This window comes from Pygocentrus nattereri, chromosome 13 (genome assembly GCF_015220715.1).
Source record: "Pygocentrus nattereri isolate fPygNat1 chromosome 13, fPygNat1.pri, whole genome shotgun sequence".
NCBI classification, from domain to species: Eukaryota; Metazoa; Chordata; class Actinopteri; order Characiformes; family Serrasalmidae; genus Pygocentrus; species Pygocentrus nattereri.
Window position 1 is genome coordinate 7255213 of NC_051223.1, and position 18135 is coordinate 7273347.

At 39.5% G+C, this 18135-nt stretch overlaps 1 protein-coding gene across 1 annotated transcript; it reads left to right on the forward strand.

The window, feature by feature from the left end:
* The first annotated feature begins 6007 nt into the window (after positions 1-6007).
* csf3a (colony stimulating factor 3 (granulocyte) a) lies at positions 6008-9460 on the forward strand. The gene is made up of 5 exons (XM_017692730.2): positions 6008-6059; positions 6382-6551; positions 6767-6874; positions 7687-7830; positions 8490-9460. The coding sequence occupies exons 1-5, from the start codon at positions 6044-6046 to the stop codon at positions 8694-8696; spliced, it is 645 nt and encodes a 214-aa protein (XP_017548219.1). The 5' UTR covers positions 6008-6043; the 3' UTR covers positions 8697-9460.
* The last annotated feature ends 8675 nt before the right edge of the window (positions 9461-18135 follow it).

The following is an 18135-nucleotide window of genomic DNA, read 5'->3' on the forward strand; positions in this document are numbered from 1 at the left end:
GGAAGAAACCTTGAGAGGAACCAAGACTCAGAAGGGGAACCCATCCTCCTCTGGTCTACACAGGATAGCAAACATTGTTAGTATGAAGTATTATAGAACAAAGTGGGAGAAACAGGTGGGGCAGCAGTTCATTTGATTAATTTATGATTATGTAGTGACAGCTGCAGCATCTGAGGGTGAGGATTGCACAGCGTTGTACAGCAAGAAGCTCAATGGTGTTCAAGCCGGGCCAGAAGGCTGGCGAGCAGTGGGCACCCAAAGCTTGTTGTGTCTGATCCTGCAAGAAGATTCAGGTCACGCTTTCAAATTTGACATAATCAGGTCAGATCTCAAAGCCGCAGGTACTGATGAAGTTTGGGTTTCAAGTTCACTGTGCACCAGCGAGTTTGACAAAATACTATTAACCAATGATTACCGATAAATACCAATAATAACCAATAATTAACCTTTTCCTTCCACCTCCACCCCCATCCCCCATCATGGAGAGAAAACACTATGGTCATTCAGTTAGAAATATGTCACGATATGGAAAGAACATGCGTTATAATTTCCCTTTTATGTGAAATTTTCACTTAGTCTTCACACCTACAACACCTACAGTGTGCATTCCTGCATCTCAGCTACTTAGAATTCCATTACACTGCTGTAAAGTCACACCTCCATCACAATCACGCAGAAAACTGACGCAGATGTTGGTGTGAACTGAGGTTGTTAACCTTTTCATGTGGGCTATTTAAGTTTGTAAGGGTTCCCTACCACCAGGGGGCAGTGATATGATTAGTTGGTTTGAAATGAGTAAATGACAAGTTTAGTGGAATTACAAGGAAAGGGGAAGCCTTTTAGAGATTACAACCTCCAAACATTTCTTATTTCCAGTAAGAGTGTCATCTGAGGTGAACTCAGACTTCACTACAAGAGATCATCACTCCCACTAAGTCAGAATTCCAGAGTTCAGAAGCTCTTCCAGTCAGAGAATTCCAGAGCTCTGGGGGTCTTTGGTAAAAGCTTAGTGTTTCAGAATGACAGAATCAATGCCCCACAGGAGTCTTTTGTGCTTTTGTACTGAGGCCCAGAAAGACTAAGCTGTGGTGAAATATGGACGTTATTTAAAATGTAGCAAGTAATAATATACAGATGAAATATCACAACATGGGGAAAAGATATTTTAAGTACAATAATCACTTGTAGGTAGTTTGACCAGAGTAGGATGGGTCCCCCCTGGTGAGCCTGGTTCCTCCCAAGGTTTCTTCCTCAGTTCTGAGGGAGTTTTTCCTTGCCACTGTTGCCCCTGGCTTGCCCACCAGGGGGTTTCTGTACATTCTTACAGTCCTGTTGAAACTTTGTCTTTTCCGAATTTCTGTAAAGCTGCTTTGTGACAACATCCGTTGTAAAAAGCGCTATACAAATAAATTTGATTTGATTTGATTTGAATAATAACCTATACAGCCTGAGTTTAAATGGGAAACTATTGGCCCTTTCAATATCTGAGGAATTCTGTATATAGCTCTATCTATCTCTGGACCTAAGGATAATCTCTGTTCATCATTCTGGACACAGCTAGCACAGCTGTCTAGTGGCCCAACAAGTATTTACTGTGAAGCTATACAGATCTAAAATATTGGAATATTAGAATCATTTTACACATTTATCTGAAATCATATTGGTAAAAAATATTGATTCCAAACTTTAGAACATCATTTATATATATATATATATATATATATATATATATATATATATATATATATATATATACATACACACATATATATATATATATATATATATATATATATAAAGCATAATAGACAGATTTATTTTTAATGATAGACATTAATGATAGATGTACACTATATTTCCAAAAGTAAAAAATCATCTATACATGCATATGAACTTCAGTCATATCCCATTCTCAATCCATAGGGTTTAACATGATATTGGCCCACCCTTTGCAGCTATAACTGCTTCAACTCTGCTGGGAAGGCTTTCCACAAGGTTTAGGAGTGTGTTTATGGGAATTTTTGACCATTCTATCAGAAGCTTGCAGTCTCTGCTCTAATTAATCCCAAAGATGTTCTATCGGGTTGAGGTCAGGACTCTGTGCAGGCCAGTCAAGTTCTTCCGCACCAGACTCGAAGAGTTCATTAAGAGTTCCTTTCACTGGAACTAAGGGGCCGAGCCCAACTTCTGAAAAACAACCTCACACCATAATCCCCCCTCCATCAAACTTTGCACTTGGCACAATGCAGTCAGACAAGTACCATCAAAACCCAGACTCTTCTATCGGATTCCCAGACGGAGAAGCTGATTCATTACTCCAGAGAACACGTCTCCACTGCTCTAGAGTCCAGTGGCGGCGCTTTACTCCACTGCATTCCACGCTTTGCATTTCGTTTGGTGATGTAAACCTTGGATGCAGCTGCTCGGCCATGGAAACCCATTCCATGAAGCTCTCTACTCTGTTCTTGAGCTGATCTGAAGGCCACATGAAGTTTGGAGGTCTGTAGTAATTGACTCTGCAGAAATCTCTCTGCACTATGCGCCTCAGCATCCGCTGACCCTGCTCTGTTATTTATGTGACCAACCACTTTGTGGCTGAGTTGCTGTCGTTCCCAATCGCTTCCACTCTGTTATAAAACCACTGACAGTTGACTGTGGAATATTTAGTAGTGAGGAAATTTCATGATTGGACTTGTTGCACAGGTGGCGTCCGATCACGGTACCATGCTGGAATTCACTGAGCTCCTGAGAGCGACCCATTCTTTCACTAATGTCTGTAGACGCAGTCTGCAGGCCTAGGGGCTTGGCTTTATACCTGTGGCCATGGAAGTGGCCAAGGAAGTCCATTTTATCAGCTCCATTTGTTTATATATATATATATATATATATATATATATATATATATATATATATATATATATATTCTTATTGATCCATTCATCATGAAATTCTTACAAAATATAAAAGGCAGCTGGTGATTTAAAATTATATCAAAAATATATATGAAGGAAAATTCATCACAGCATAAATGTCCAGAATGTGGCCATTGTAGTTTCAACTTGATTTCCTTTACTTCCTTCACTTATTTTGAAAATGAAAGGACAGCTCAGAGGAAACTGAACACATACAACAATGTGCAAATCTGATGGTTTTGTTGTCTTTTTTAGGACCCTCAAATTTCATCTGACTTATTCAAAAAACTCAACTAATAATTGACTAACAGTGTGGTAGTAAGTCACCTTGTACTACTTCTCAATCACTCCATCATAGAAAGACATTGGCTGATATATAATTAAAGAGACACAGACACATCCATTGTAAGTATAGAGTTAGCAGAGTGGAAGCTGCCTATGGCAGATAACAACCCCAAATCACATCAGCATATGCCATCATCGGTCTTATGTGTTATTTGAACCAGTTAGTGCCAGCAATGAAGAAACTGGCAGGTCTTATTTGATAATTACACTATAATAATGACAACAATAAAATCACAAAGTCAGCAGAGTAAGAACCAGCCTGGTGAAGTTCTGAATGGGTCCAAGCAATTTTCAGTTTTCAACTCCGCATGCAGTAGCAAAGCCCGTTGGCCATCTTCTGCATTCTCTTCTACATCAGTTCCTCTGCAGGAGTTTCCTGCTGACGTAGGCAGATTCACTCATGTTTCTATACTTTCAGCAGCTCAGCATCAGTCCAAGGCTCCTAACCTTCAGCCTGCTCAGGGCTTTGGAATTTGGCTCTACTCAGCTTGGTTATTAACCCTCCAGGGTGCACAAACTCAGTTGCATACCAAATGTTTCTATATGTTTCCACATCTTTGTGATAACACAGCACAGAAATACGGTTCAAGCGTTTCCTGAATCTGTAGAGTCGCCCTTTCCATTCCATTTCATCAGAAGATTGTATGTGGCTCACTTCTGGAGTTATAAGCCTGCAAAGAGGGACTTATCAGTGGTAATTGCTGGATTTGTGTGTCCATCCATGCAACACGGTGGCGCAGTGCGTAGTGCTGTTGCCTCACAGCAAGAACGGTATCCTGCCTTCCGCCTGATTACAACTGGGATAGGCTCCAGCACCCCCCGCAACCCTGAGGAAGAAGCAGCTTAGAAGATGTGTGTGTCCATCTACATTTTGTGCGAAACTAACCAATCACTAAAGACTGACCCATCACGTCAGACACCCTTAATTCTTCATTCAGTCCACATCAGAGACACGTGTGAAATTGGCGTACAGAGAGTTTAAAGCCACTGAAGTTGCTGCAGCAGTTATGGAAAGTAGCGACAAATATAACAGAGCATTTTGTTAAAAACAGTGAGTACCATGTTATATAAAAGTGCCTTTAAAGGCAAAAATTTAAAGACAAATCTAAGAAGATATGCACAAATCCTTCTTCTTATTTTTCTCTCTGTGAGATAATAAATTTTCATAATTAAACAGTTAAAATGTAAACAAAGTCATCCAGAGTGGTTAGATGTGAAATGCTTCATTCTAGAGATTCTGAATGCCTCTTAAAGCTCCCTTACATTCTGGATTGACAAGACATTGTTTTACAATATTTTGGGGGGTAAGATTTGGCCTAAAACGCAGGGCACTGTACAGCAAAATATCAGATTTTTCACTCTTTTACCATCATCAACATTCATGTCGATGTGTTGGTTCTAGATAGTAAATAAAATACATATATTTGTTGTAGTCATGGTGACTCCTGGTTACATTCACCGCCACTATAAAGAAATCTTAGTTTCTACAATGAACCATTTCAGACCAAACCACTCTGAATGACTCTGTTTGCATCTCTGAATTATGCAAAAGTATTTGAAAATTAGAGAATATACCCTGAGCTTGGAGTTCATCTGGACCATTTGAAACTGGCCATGATGTCTACAGGATATAATCATATGCAATGTCTGAGGATATTGAGAAACTTTGACCTCCTCACCCAACCTGCTTGTTCATCCATGCTGGAAAAAACAGAATACAGAGCAAACCCTATTTACTGGTACACTCTGTCCAAAAGTATCCAGACAGCCCTTCTAAATACTGAACTCTAAAAACTGAAGCTACTTCATGGTCACCCATTGCCAACACAGGTGTTCAATTGTACACACACAGCTTATTTAATCTCCACAGAAAAGCACTGACGCTCCACAGAATGGGATGTGCTAGAGCAGTCACTATGCCCAATGCTGTGTTGGCTAGAGCCAGTAATTGACTGTGGATGGCTCTCTGGAATGATGGAGTGCCAACCAATACCTTTGAGATGAGCTGTAGTGCTCCACATCTATTCATCCCACATCAGTGCCTGATCTCACTAGTGCTCTTATGAATGCTGAATGCAATTAAATCCTCACAGAAGTGTTCCAACATCTAGTGTAAAGCCTTCCCAGAAGAGCAGAGGCTGTTACTGCAGGAAAGGGGAGCAAACTCCCTATTAATACCCTTCATTTCAGAAGATGGGGCACCTGGATGAACAGGTGTCTACAAGCATTTGGACATAGTGTATTTCTGTAGTACCATGTCCAGGTCTCACCTACTGCCTGATCAGGTAAAAGCTCTGGTTCTTGTCAGACGCTACCAAAAGCAAGTTCTCCTGCGAGACCAGACAGTTCCACCCTACCGTTCCTTGTGCTGCCTTTGAACATTTGCCAAAGAACCTTTTTATTTTCATAAAATTTCTTCTAAATCTCTGCAATCAGGGCTGATTTTATGTAAGACAAGCTGTTAAAGAAAGCTGTGGTGTAACGGACAAGCCCACAAACCTTTAATAATAATAAAAAAAAAAAGACACTTATTTCACATTATTATTTCACATTAATATTAATGACTCATTGAAGAACAGTGCAAAAATATATTAATCATTTTAAGAATTGGTGGAAAAAGGAACAAAGGAAACGCTTTCGTCATAGTGACATAGGGGATAATCTAAAATAGGGGAGTTTCGTCATAGGGGAGTTTCCGCCATGCTTCTACTTAAACAACCGCGCATCTTAAGTCTGTCAGTATCTCGCCTGTTCACTGAAACTCTGAACAAGTCAGCAAAGCAGTGATGCACCTCTTCCTCGGTGAGTATCTGATTATTTTGTCCATTCCCTACACAAGCTGGCACACAGGAATCTAACTTGTCACAGGTCCAGATCAGCTCAGTTGTTCTTTCCCCCTTTAAAAAGCCTACTTTGAGAAACACTTACTACAAAAAAGAAAAAACTATTCTGCATTAATAAAGAATTCACGTCATTCCCATGAAGAGAGCACCTCACTCTACAAGTGTGTTAGACTAATGCAGCGCAAGTGTAGGGTGTCCCCTGCTGGCGGTCTACACTGTTTGCAGTGGGCAGGCCTCCTGCTTAACCAATAGGCATCATGTATCCCTCCTACATTTCCCAGAACTCCACCTGGCCCTGTGTGTCTTGAGCCTCGTGAGCCCTGCACCCATACAGGAGCCGTGGAAGGACATGCAGGATCCAGAGTTTCAGGAGGCGGTGGAAAGCGGGCACAGCTTGATCAGAAAGATACTGGACGACATTACTGAACTGCACAATTTATGGATCCCCAAGGTAAGGGAGATGTTTGCACAGGTCCTTACTGATCTTTAGTTAGGCCTGGGGGGTAATTTCGCAAAGTGGGTTCTTTCAGCGGGGCTGGATGATGCAAGCCAGGACGAATGAGAACAGGGGCGTCCCTTATCTCCTCTTCTACTTGACCAAGCTTGGATTTTTGGGTTACGTTCTGCCTGAGCATGTTTTTAAAATACCTCTCTGGATGTTTCCAGGGCCTGTCTCTGGACAAAAAAGACTCATCCAAACTGAAGTTCTTGAAGACGCACCTCAATTTGCCTGAAGCACCTGCTATTAAACCCCTCTCAGACAGCTTCACACTGGTAAGTGCACATTTTTCTTTTGTAAAAAGTAAAGTAGAAGTGAAATGCTTTACCACATGAATTAGATCCTGCTACTAGGTTATTCATAAGCACAGCAGACTATAGTAGAGAAGACACTAAACACTTTTTATGCATCTTGTATTCATGAAGCTTAACAAATGGATTACGACGGCATCATATGCCTTATGATGCCTGATATAAGCTAGTATAATTGCTTGTAAGCTATAGTTACATGCCTAACATTTCATAAAGCAAGAGTATATAATTTCATAATATCAGGTTTCATAACAGTATATTACAAAATCTGCTTATATGATTGCAAATATGTTATAATGCACTTGAACAAGGTTCTGGTACATTTTGGTACATTTCCTCTCAAAATGTTGATAATAGGATGTGAAAATACTAGAATTAAACTACTAAATACACCTATTAAATACACAGATTATTAAGGTGTACATCCTACATTACTAGTTAGAAGTGAAAATCTCACTGCTATTATACTATTAAATGAAATTTAATTTTCATTTCCTAAGCTCTATATAAAATGTTGCATGTAGGGAATAGTGTATTGCAACTTTAGTGTTATAATGTTCTCAGGAACAGATATTATAAAATGTTACAGAACATGACTTTATTAAGTCCTATATTCTTGCTTTATGGATGTCTCTATAATTACTTGTAAGCAATTACACAGGCTAATGACAGGCATTATAAGATAATATGTTGGCCATATAACACCTTACAAATGCATTTGCAATGTCTGACCTTTACTGCCCAATGCCTCACCCCTGCCCCTTTCTCTCCCACAGGGTGCTTGTTTGAGCCAGATAGCTACGGGTCTCAAGTTGCATCAAACCCTGCTGACGGTGGTCAGTAAGCTATCGCCCGCCAAGTCTGAGATGGTGGATGGACTTCTGTGCGACATCCGAGATCTTCTATTACAAGTCCGCAAGGTAGGTACCCTTTCTTTGGGAAAATATAGAAAAGATGACAAAGTAGAACCAACTGACCCACAGCTATGATGCAGCTGGAACATTAGTGGCACTTTACTTGAACCCTGCTACACAAATGACAAACAATTCATATGATCTCATGAATGTCAAGGAATATGACAGTGCTACCATCACCGATAATTGTCAGAACAGAAACCATAACATTTGAAGTCGTGGTGGCTAGAAAATGGCATGTGATGTATACAGACATGGCCTCTATCAAGACAATTATGGTGACCTGACACTGTTATTATTATTACTGACCAAAAGCTCACAATGGACTATGTCATATGCCGTGACATGGCTATGCCATGGTTATGTCAGTGTTAGGTTGCAAGTGTTACCCATTCCAGCATAAAATTGCAATGTTTTTCTCAATTGTAAACACTTCCACAACTTCAGACTCTTCAAACTCCAACAACTTCAGGCACTTGACAGCTGTAACAGGCCTTCTTATCTAATCCGTCAAAGCCACAATTGCCTTCTGTCTCGAAAACTAGATTTATGCCCCTGTGAAAATTCCGAAAGGCCCCCCTGCCTTGTGATTTAAGTATTGCGTGTTCTTTCCCATGACAAATGCCTTCACTAGCTTGACTGTTTCTCTTCCTCGGATCTTCCAGATGCAGGATCTGAAGAACTTGCTGAGCAAACCGGAGCCCCAGCCAGTATCAGAGAGCCAGCTAGAGGAAACCTTGGCTCCCAAACTAAGTGACGAATATAAGAAACATGTGGCGGCGCACCTGACCCTTCTCCAGCTGCGGGATTTTAGCCAGGAAGTTAGCCGCACCTTCCGGAGCATGACTGTGCCTTCCAACTCGGGAAACTAGACCACACTTTTTAGGAGCTGAAGAAGAAAGTCTGAAGGATATGCAATGCAACATTATTTACCGTTAGCAACCAACTTTTGTCTTGTTTACTCAAAGTCTTCACATAGAGGCACCATGAAAAAAACACTGTATTTTTCTATTCGCATTTTTGTGATGTTTTCTTAGCAAATTACATGACCTGTTTTGTAAGATCTCAGCAAAAAGAACGCACAATGAGCTCACAGTCATTTGATCACCACCCTGTCCTCCGGGGGAAGGAACTAATTTTTGTGGCTTATCATGTGAGAATGTTGATGATGTTGGTGGTGATGTCTTTGACCTCCAGACTGCTTAAACGCCCATGCACTGCCCATTTTATCGTCTGGTCAAGCCCTACTTAATCTGAATCAGGTTGTTGATTGTATGAAATCTATTAGACATATTTAAAGTATTTATTTATTTTTAAATGTGTGAATGTATTTATTATGTAATAGCTTTATCCAATTGTCTTATTTATCATAATTTTTTATTATTAATGTTATTTATTTAAACTGGATCATGACAGTGACTCATTCTCCTGAGTTGCTGTTGTGTCACTTCCTAAAACGTTCTATTTATGAGAACATTTATTGCACAACGTTGTCTACACTAAGAACTTACGGTTTGAGGAATGTTTTATATGACTTTTAAGTGATCTAATTTTGTCTAATACGATCATTTGACTCTTTAGGAAATGTTTTTTTTTTTTTTAATGAAATAAAAAGCCAAAAGTCTTGCGTACACAACATCACTTTGGTCGTTGTTATTTTCTTTTGGGCAATAAACTGTCATTTAAATAAAAAGAAAGTAAGTCCATTTAAATAAGGCAAGTTAAAAATGTTTTTAATAAAGCAACGACAGGATTTTCTACAATTAAAATTATTTAGACTCTCAATTTGGTCAATTATATTTGTACATTTTGATATTTGGATATTTCTCAATAAAGTGAAATGAGACTGAACTGGTCCACATGAAGTACAAGAGTCTTGATGCTACTTTCATAAAGCCAGTTAGAAAAAGTTTAAAAAGTTTTAAAAGATGATTCTTCAAGGGTTTTTTAGTAAAGAAAATGGTTCTATATAGAACCATGAACACTCATTGAATAAAGATTGGTTCTGTTAGCAACCAACTTGGTTCTTTGCATCATGAAAGGGCTCTTCAGATTGTTGAAGAATGTGCTGTAGATGGTTCTTTGATAACGCAACGAAAAATCAAGTGTTCATGGTTCAATAAAGAACCGTTTTCTTTACTAAAGAAGCATTGAAGAGCCAAATTTTTTAGGTGTGTACACTCCAAATGTGTGTACAAATGAGGGTTCTTTAAGGGTTCGTTAGTAAAGAAAATGGTTCCATATGGAACCATGGACACTCTGCTTGATTAAAGGGTTCTTTGCGTCATGAACAGGTTCTTCAAATTGATGGAGAAGGTGGTGCAGATAGTTCTATATAGTACCTTTTTAAAAAGGGTTCATCTATTGTTACAATGTCAATCTTAAGACAACAGAAGAACCCTTTTTGGTGCTATATAGAACCCTTTCTAAAAAGGTTCTATATAGAACTCATTTCCAAAAGGTTCTACATAGAACTCTTTTCAAAAAGGCACCTTCTCTATCAATCTGAAAAACACATTCATGATGCAAAGAACCCTTTAGTCAAGTAGAGTGTCCACGGTTCTATACAGAACCATTTTTCGAAAAAAAAATGAACCCTTGAAAACAAATTTTAGGTGTATACTCACAAAATGGTTCTTCAAGGGTTCTTTATTAAAGAAAGGGGTTCTATAAAAATATGAACATTAAATAAGCCTTTGCATGATTAAAGGGTTCTCTGCATCTTCTTCAGATTGATGGAGAATGTGCTGTAGATGGCTCTATATGGACTTTTTTGAAAACAGTAAAGAACCACAATTTAAAGGTGTGAACACTTTTAAAAATAATGTCCTTTAGTAAAGAAAACGGTTCTAAATACAACCATGAACACTCAAAGAACCCTTTGCATGATCAGAGGGATAAACAGGGTCTCCTTCAATCTAAAGAACCCTTTAACAATGCAAAGAACACTTTAATCACGCAAAGGACTCGTTTGTGTAGAAGAACAACCCTTTTTGGAGCTATGTAGAACCCTTATCAAAAAGGTTCTATATAGAACCATCTACAGTGCATTCTCCATCAGTCTGAAGAACCATTTCATCATGCAAAGAAACCCTTAATCAAGCAGAATATTCATGGTTCTATATAGAACCATTTTCTTTACCAAAGAATTGTTGAAGAACCATAATTGAACCTTTTGTAGGTTTACTTCTTTGATTTCCTGAAAAAAGTTGTTCTTTTTTAGTTTATTTTTGCCCAACATTCTCCCCAGTGAGGTAATTCCAAGTCTACCTATCTATGCCTCCCCAAAACAGTACTGGGAGGTTGACTAGCAAAGGCTTTTCCATAAAGAAGCCTTTAACGTCCCACTGCATCTTTTCAAACTGCTGCTAATGCAACATCATTGTGTTCAACATGCTTGCATGAGAACACTCAACACTAACTGTTCTGACTTCAGCAGAGGCAGTCGTGGGCTGGAGGTTAGTGAGCCAGCCCTATGACCAGAAGGTTGCTGGTTCGATCCCCTCGGCTGAAGGTCCGTGACTGAAGTGCCCTTGAGCAAGGCACCCCAATTGCTCTCTGGGCACCGTGGATAGGGCTGCTTACTGCCCCTTAGTGTGTGTTCACTAGTGTGCATGTTTCACTGCACAGATGGGTTAAATGGTGTGCAAACACGGTTGGCTGATGGTTCTGAATTCAATAACATCAGCATTGGCTAGTATCAACACTGAGCCATGGAGAAAGAGTGAATGCTTTCTCGGACTCGTTGCCACGGACAGCTGTGGCATCAAACTCACAATCTCTTGACAATAGAGCCAACGCTTAGATGGCGGTGCCACTTGGGATCCCCAGTCTGGTTGTTTTCAAACCTCTTCCTTTCACTCACACTTGTCCTCAGTAAAAAACATCTAGTGTGTGACTCTGGTGACGTCTTTGGTGTTGATTTGGGGAAATGTGGAAGATGGCATCCCCAGCTTGTTACACATCCTCATGACAGTGACGTGTATGAGTGTTCTCCTCCACCGGAAGAAATCTCGTCACAGGACGTGGCTGTGAATGTGGCAACTCCAGAGTTATTTCAATGCCGTCCTTTCGCCCATTTTCATCGCTGGCTTATTTTCCACATAAGTCATCATTTGCTTTTCTCCACTCTTCATCTTCCACTCTCTCTTGTCACTGTTTGAAAAATCCCCCAAATCCATCTCTTTTGTTTTAAAGGGTACTTTAAGTTTCCCGGGATTTCCACAAAATACAAGCTGCCCTGCAGTTAAAACTACTTCAACTCCATCCACCCAAATAAAATACTCTTTTAGGACATTGGGTACCACTGTTGGAGCAAAACATCTTTTATATCTCAATTCTTATTTTTTTTTAATTTTTGGGCACCATTTGAATGCACCAGCTGCCTGTTGTGTTGGGTGAAAATTGTATGATAAATGGACCAATAGAAATGGTCCAAAACAGCTTGGAATATAATCTCTTTTCATTAAGTTACATTAAAAGTTTTCCATTTGCTGTCACGTAAATGTTTTAGAGATATGTGGCTCTGTTCCCCTTCTAGAAAAAGCAGCACAGACCAGCATGGCCAGTAAAACCAGTATATGCTGTGTTTAGAATGCTGGTATGCTGGTCAAACAGCATGACCATGCTAGGTGACCACCTAAACCAGCACCGGACCAGTGTAAACCAGCTCAAACCAATTCAAACTAGCTTAGACCAACTTAGCCAAACATGGAATGCATGCTAGCCTGTGCTGTTTTTCTCAGCAGCGTTCGACCGCAACGAAATGCTAACGTGCCTTCAAAAATTGCAATAAATACTGTTTTCAAGCCACGACTTGGCCAAAAATCTGATCTACTTTTTTAAGCCAAGACACATTTGGTGTCCACAGTTTATTTCTTCAGTTTTCAACTGCAGCTACGAGGCTAATGTGCCTAACATGCAATGGAAGCTAACACTTCACCAGTTAGCATTGTGCTAACTGCCTGCTAAACATCAGACTTGCCTCAAACCGTGTGGAATTGATCAGTAGTGATCAATAGCCTTGCTAATGTGGTCTGAGACACTGTATGACACAATTTTATCTACAAAAGCGGGCAAGTGTTCATTAGCATAGCTAAAAACAGTAGTTTTCTGACTTTTATCCCTTTTTATTAATAACAGTATCATACAGTCTCAGAAACATCTTATAATTAGCACGGTTTGAGTGAGCAACCATTACTCTTTAACTACCTTAGCCTTGTAGCAACACTGCAAAACTACCAAACTCTTCAGAGACCAAACGTGACTTATTACAGCCAATTAGCCGTAAATTTGACCTTCAGCTAAATCATGACTTAGAATTTGGTTATAACACTGATGGTAAGAATGATGTACTGAAATGTTGGTTTGTTAGGAAATAAATGTAGAGTAAGCAAGTTTTTCTATTTGGAAAACCTCTTTGGATTTCAGATTTAGCAATGACACGTTTGTCCAACACACCATAATCAGCACTGGTGGGCTTCCGTATCAGTCGGAAAATGGTGGGCTGGATATCAGAGTGGAACCAGACGTCCACCTAAAAGCTCCCTCACAGAAAGTTATTACATAAAGTGGTTATATTTGTTACCTGATGCCTTGGACATTGTTTTATGATAGTTTTGAGGTAAGATTTTGGCCTGAAACTTATATATTTGAAATAAGTTCATGGCAGAGGTACATGCAGGGCATTCTAAGGCAAAACAGTAGCCAATGTAAGCATATTTGTTTTTTATTTTTCCATCATCAACATTCCATAAACTCAGAAGACATATGGAAGTTCACTTGTGTGGATAGTAAATAAAATGGCTATGTTTGTGATGTAGTCATTGTGACCCCTGGTTCCATTCGCCACCATTATAAAGAAATCTGAGTCAGTTTCTCTACAAAAACCTATTTCCTATCAAACCCAGATGACTGTTTGCATCTCAATCCCCTTTAAAAGAAAGTGCTTCAATTACAAATAGTTCATTTTAAGTCTTAAAAGCTTTTACAGAAGAAATATCAGGACTTAATTGGCCGATAATGTTTCAATATCGACACTCAAGGATTCACTATCAGTATCAGAAAAGTGGTGACGTGCTGTTTTTTTTAATTTGGTAAAGCAATTACTAGGGTAATAGTAATTCTAAGATTTAGACGTCTGCCACCTCAGCTCAAACCTTCAACTGTCTATCTGCCTGCGGGGGCCTGCTTTTCTGTTTATAACCCGTGAACATGTGGGCAACCACAGCCACTCAACTGCATTAATCAAGCAGGTTTTCAATCTGACTAACAGCAGGATGCCAAGAAGATAGCAGCTCTGCTCTTCAACTTCTCCACCGAAGCTTTGGCAGCATGTTTAGGGCTGCCACTGTTGCAAGATCCACTTCCCAGTTTCAGTTTTCCACATCATAGTCTTGGGTTCTCCCAGGCCGTAACATTTCCGTAGTTTCCTTTGTTGTAAAATGACTCACGTGGCTTGATAAGGGCTTTATGATCAAAAGATGAGTCGGGTCAGGTGTGTTCGAACAGGAAATAGTAGAATGGACAATGCAGTGTGTTTCCCAAGTCTGTGACGGCGGTCAGGTCAACTGTCAGAGAATCATAAGAGACTTGCAATCATGATGTGATATTTGCGTGTCAGTAAATGTGGGGAAATCACTGTCCACATAGTAGCCTATTAAGCATTACGTTGTATTGTAGGCTTTATAGGTGACGCAATACATTCCATTTCCATCAAATGGAAAGCGGGTGCATTGGTTGTACTCAATTTCCAGGAAACAGAATTGCGTTGCATGATAGAGTGAGACTTTCCAACATGAGAGTCTCATAACGAGAACGTCTGGGGGCAACCACGCAAAAATTTTTGGGCGACAAGTGGGTGGGAATACAGTAGGGTTGGAACAAACTGACTGTGAAACTGCTAAATTAATAACTCCTTAATAGGTCATCAATGTAGAGGACAGTTGTGTGTTCATCAATATTGCCCAATGGACCTTCCAATCCAAAACTGTGGGCATTAATATGGAATTGCCCCTGCCTTTCTAGCTAAAATAGGATCCACTGTTTTGGGAAGCTTTGTGTAAGATTTTGGAGTGAGCCTGTAGGAATTTGAGCCCTTTCAGTGAAAAAAGCATTTGTGAGATCGGGCACTGATGTTGGATGAGAGGGCCTGGCTCGTAATCGACGTTCCAGTTAATCCCAAAGGTGTTCAGTGGTGTTGCGGTAAGGGTTCTGTGCAGGCACTGGAGTTCCTCCACACCAAACTCGTGTTTACGGAGCTCACTTTGTGCCCAGGGGTTCAGTCATGCTGGAACAGGAAAGGGTCTTTCCCAAACTGTTGCCACAAAGTTTGTATGCTGTTATGCGTTAACATCACTCTTCACCGGCCTGAAAAACAGCCTGAGTCTATTATCCCTCCTCCAGCAAACTTTACTATTGGCACTATGCATTCTGGTAGGTAGTGTCACCTGGCATTTGCCAAACCCAGATTCGTCCATCAGACTGCCAGATAGTGAAGCCTGATTCATCACTCCGGAGGATGTTTCCAGTGCTCTCGGCAGTGTGATTTACACCACTCCAGATGACACGTGGCATTGAGCATTTTGATCTTGAGGCTTGTGTGCAGCTGCTTGGCCATAGAAATCCATTTTGTGAAGCTCTCGCTGCACAGTTCTTGTGCTGATGTTGCAGTTCGGAACTCTGTAGTGAGTGATGCAACAGAGGACAGTTTGTGTGGTCTACCGCTTTGAAACTGAGCTGTTGTTCCTCCTCAATGCTCCCATTTCACAATAATACCACTTAGTTGACCAGGGCAAATCTAACAGGGCAGAAATTTCAGTGGAATGTTTCAAGAGCTCTTCACTATGGCTCATTCTACTGCCAGTGTTTGTCTATGGAGGTTGCACGACTGTGTGCTTGATTTTATACACCTGTTAGAATGGGTGTGGCTGAAATACATGAAATCAGTCATTACACTTGGCCATACAGCATATCTACTTTCACAAACAAGGCCTACAGAGTCCTCTGCAACTTTTCCAGACCAGATCAGGGGTTCCTTTGTCGGGTCTGTGCAGCGTCACGATGTAGTCAAAAGGAGTTTGAATTTTAATTTAAAGTCGTATTTGTTATTATTGTGGATATTGCTTACATTATGGACAGCTGAAGGTTTTGCTTCTTGGCTGATGAAAATGTTAGATGCGTCTTTTGAAAGATACAACACATAAAGTGCAAGTTTCCTCTTGCGGTTATAACTGAACATGCCACACTGTTGACACTTTTAAAACAGTCAGCAAAATAGATTATTCAGTCACTGGTGCAGACTTTCTAGCTCAGTTCTACTTGCCAATGCAACACAAGGTCTTACATAAATGTGTACCAAGCACAGGTCAAATGAAGCAACAGAATATTTGCTTTGCAAGCAAAATCGGTCACAAAGACAGTGCGTAAGCACAATCTTACCTCTATGGTTTCACACATCTGTACACACATCTTCCATGGAAAGCCCAAGTGTGATCACCACAAAACTATCTTTTCTTTTCCACCCATCACTTTATTCTCTGATTTAAAACCACTTTTCTTATTTAAAATTTTATTCTTGAACCCTATTCTACAAAATGTATTTAATTTTAAAGGACTGGATTCAGTTGGATGAACAATTATTTGACTGAAAGATCATCAAATGACAGCACAGTAAGTACTGTCAAGGTTCTTTGAGAGTTCTTTAGTACATGGAATGGTTCTTTTTTTTTCGAAACATTAGTTCAATATCAAACTATTTCATTTTCATTTCAAGTGGTTACTTGCATAGTGAACCGGTTCTTCAGATTGATGGAGCTGCGTTGTATGTGGCACTATATAGAATCTTTTTGAAAATAAGTCACCAATAAGGTTTCTATTGTTACAAGCCTGACCATGTAACAGTAGAATCTCATTTCTGGTGGAACCATATACAACCCATTCTCCATCAATCTGAAGATCCGGTTTACCATGCAAAGAACCAATGAAGCATGAAAAGGTTCTATATGAAGCCATATACACCCATTCTCCATCAATCTAAAGAACCATTTTACCATACAGAGAACAATTTAAGCATAAAACGTTTTTAAATAGAACCATTCCCTTTACTGAAGAACCATCTTTAGAGTGTGGCTTAACTTTCTAAGGCACTGGCTACAAGGAAACTGCAGCATTTTCAAAATTTGCCAAAGACTACAGACTTGAAAACATGGTTCTTCAAGGTTTCTTTAGTTAAGAAAATGGTTCTATATAGAACGATGAACACTCAAAGAACATCTGCATGCATACAAGGTTCTTTGCATCATGAAAGGGTTCTTCAGACTGATGGAGCATGTGCTGTAGATGTTTCTACATAGAACCTTATGGAAAAGGGTTCTGTATGGCACCAAACATTGTTCTTCTATTATAACAAGCTTGACATTGTAACAACAGAAGAATTCTTTTTGGTGATATATAGAACCCTTTTCAAAAAGGTTCTATAGAGAAACATCTACAGCTCATTCTCCATCAATCTGAAGAAAGCTTTCACGATGCAAAGTTCCCTTTTCTAATGCAAAGCTTGCATAAAGTCTTTTCATGGTTCTATATAGAACCATTTTCTTTACTAAAGAAACCTTGAACTGTGTTTTTTTCAGTCTAGTTTCCTTGGCACTGAAGAACACACTGGAGCAACCAATTTAAAGGGTCGATGGCTGATACTAACAGATGTTAGGGGGTAACATTCAGATAACTGATAATATGAGTTATTATTTTATGTTGGATTTTAAGTTTGTGATACAAGCTGCAGGAACACATTGCTTTAATCACTGATATTTGGCGGTTCTCAAATCTCAATTCAGTCTGTATTGGGGTCAACAGTCACCCAAGGTCAAATAAACAGCAGAAACTCAGTCTTAAATAATACTGTAGCACTGCAACAAGAAACTTTTTTTTTTTTTTTTAATTCGCATAGCTAGTCGGCCACTTGTTCACATTTTCCCGTACCACCTTAAATGATGCAGCAGTTACATTTTGGCGCCTCAGTCACCATTTAAGGTACCATTTTTTCTGAAAACACAATTGGTTGCTTTGCATGATTAGAACAAGCAGCGCAGTCTTTTTAATCATTGGTCTTATAATAAATAATAATAAAAAAAAGACTGAAAATCGACACATTTTCAACTTTGTTAGATTCCATACTTTGCATATTAAATACATACAAGAACAGAAAAGAGATGTTAAAATTGCTTTTTTGCGCTGGCCTGAAAGGGTTACTGGGCAAACTGCTCAAACAGCGCTTTTCTGAAACAAGAAAGAACTACAAGTGCCAAAAAA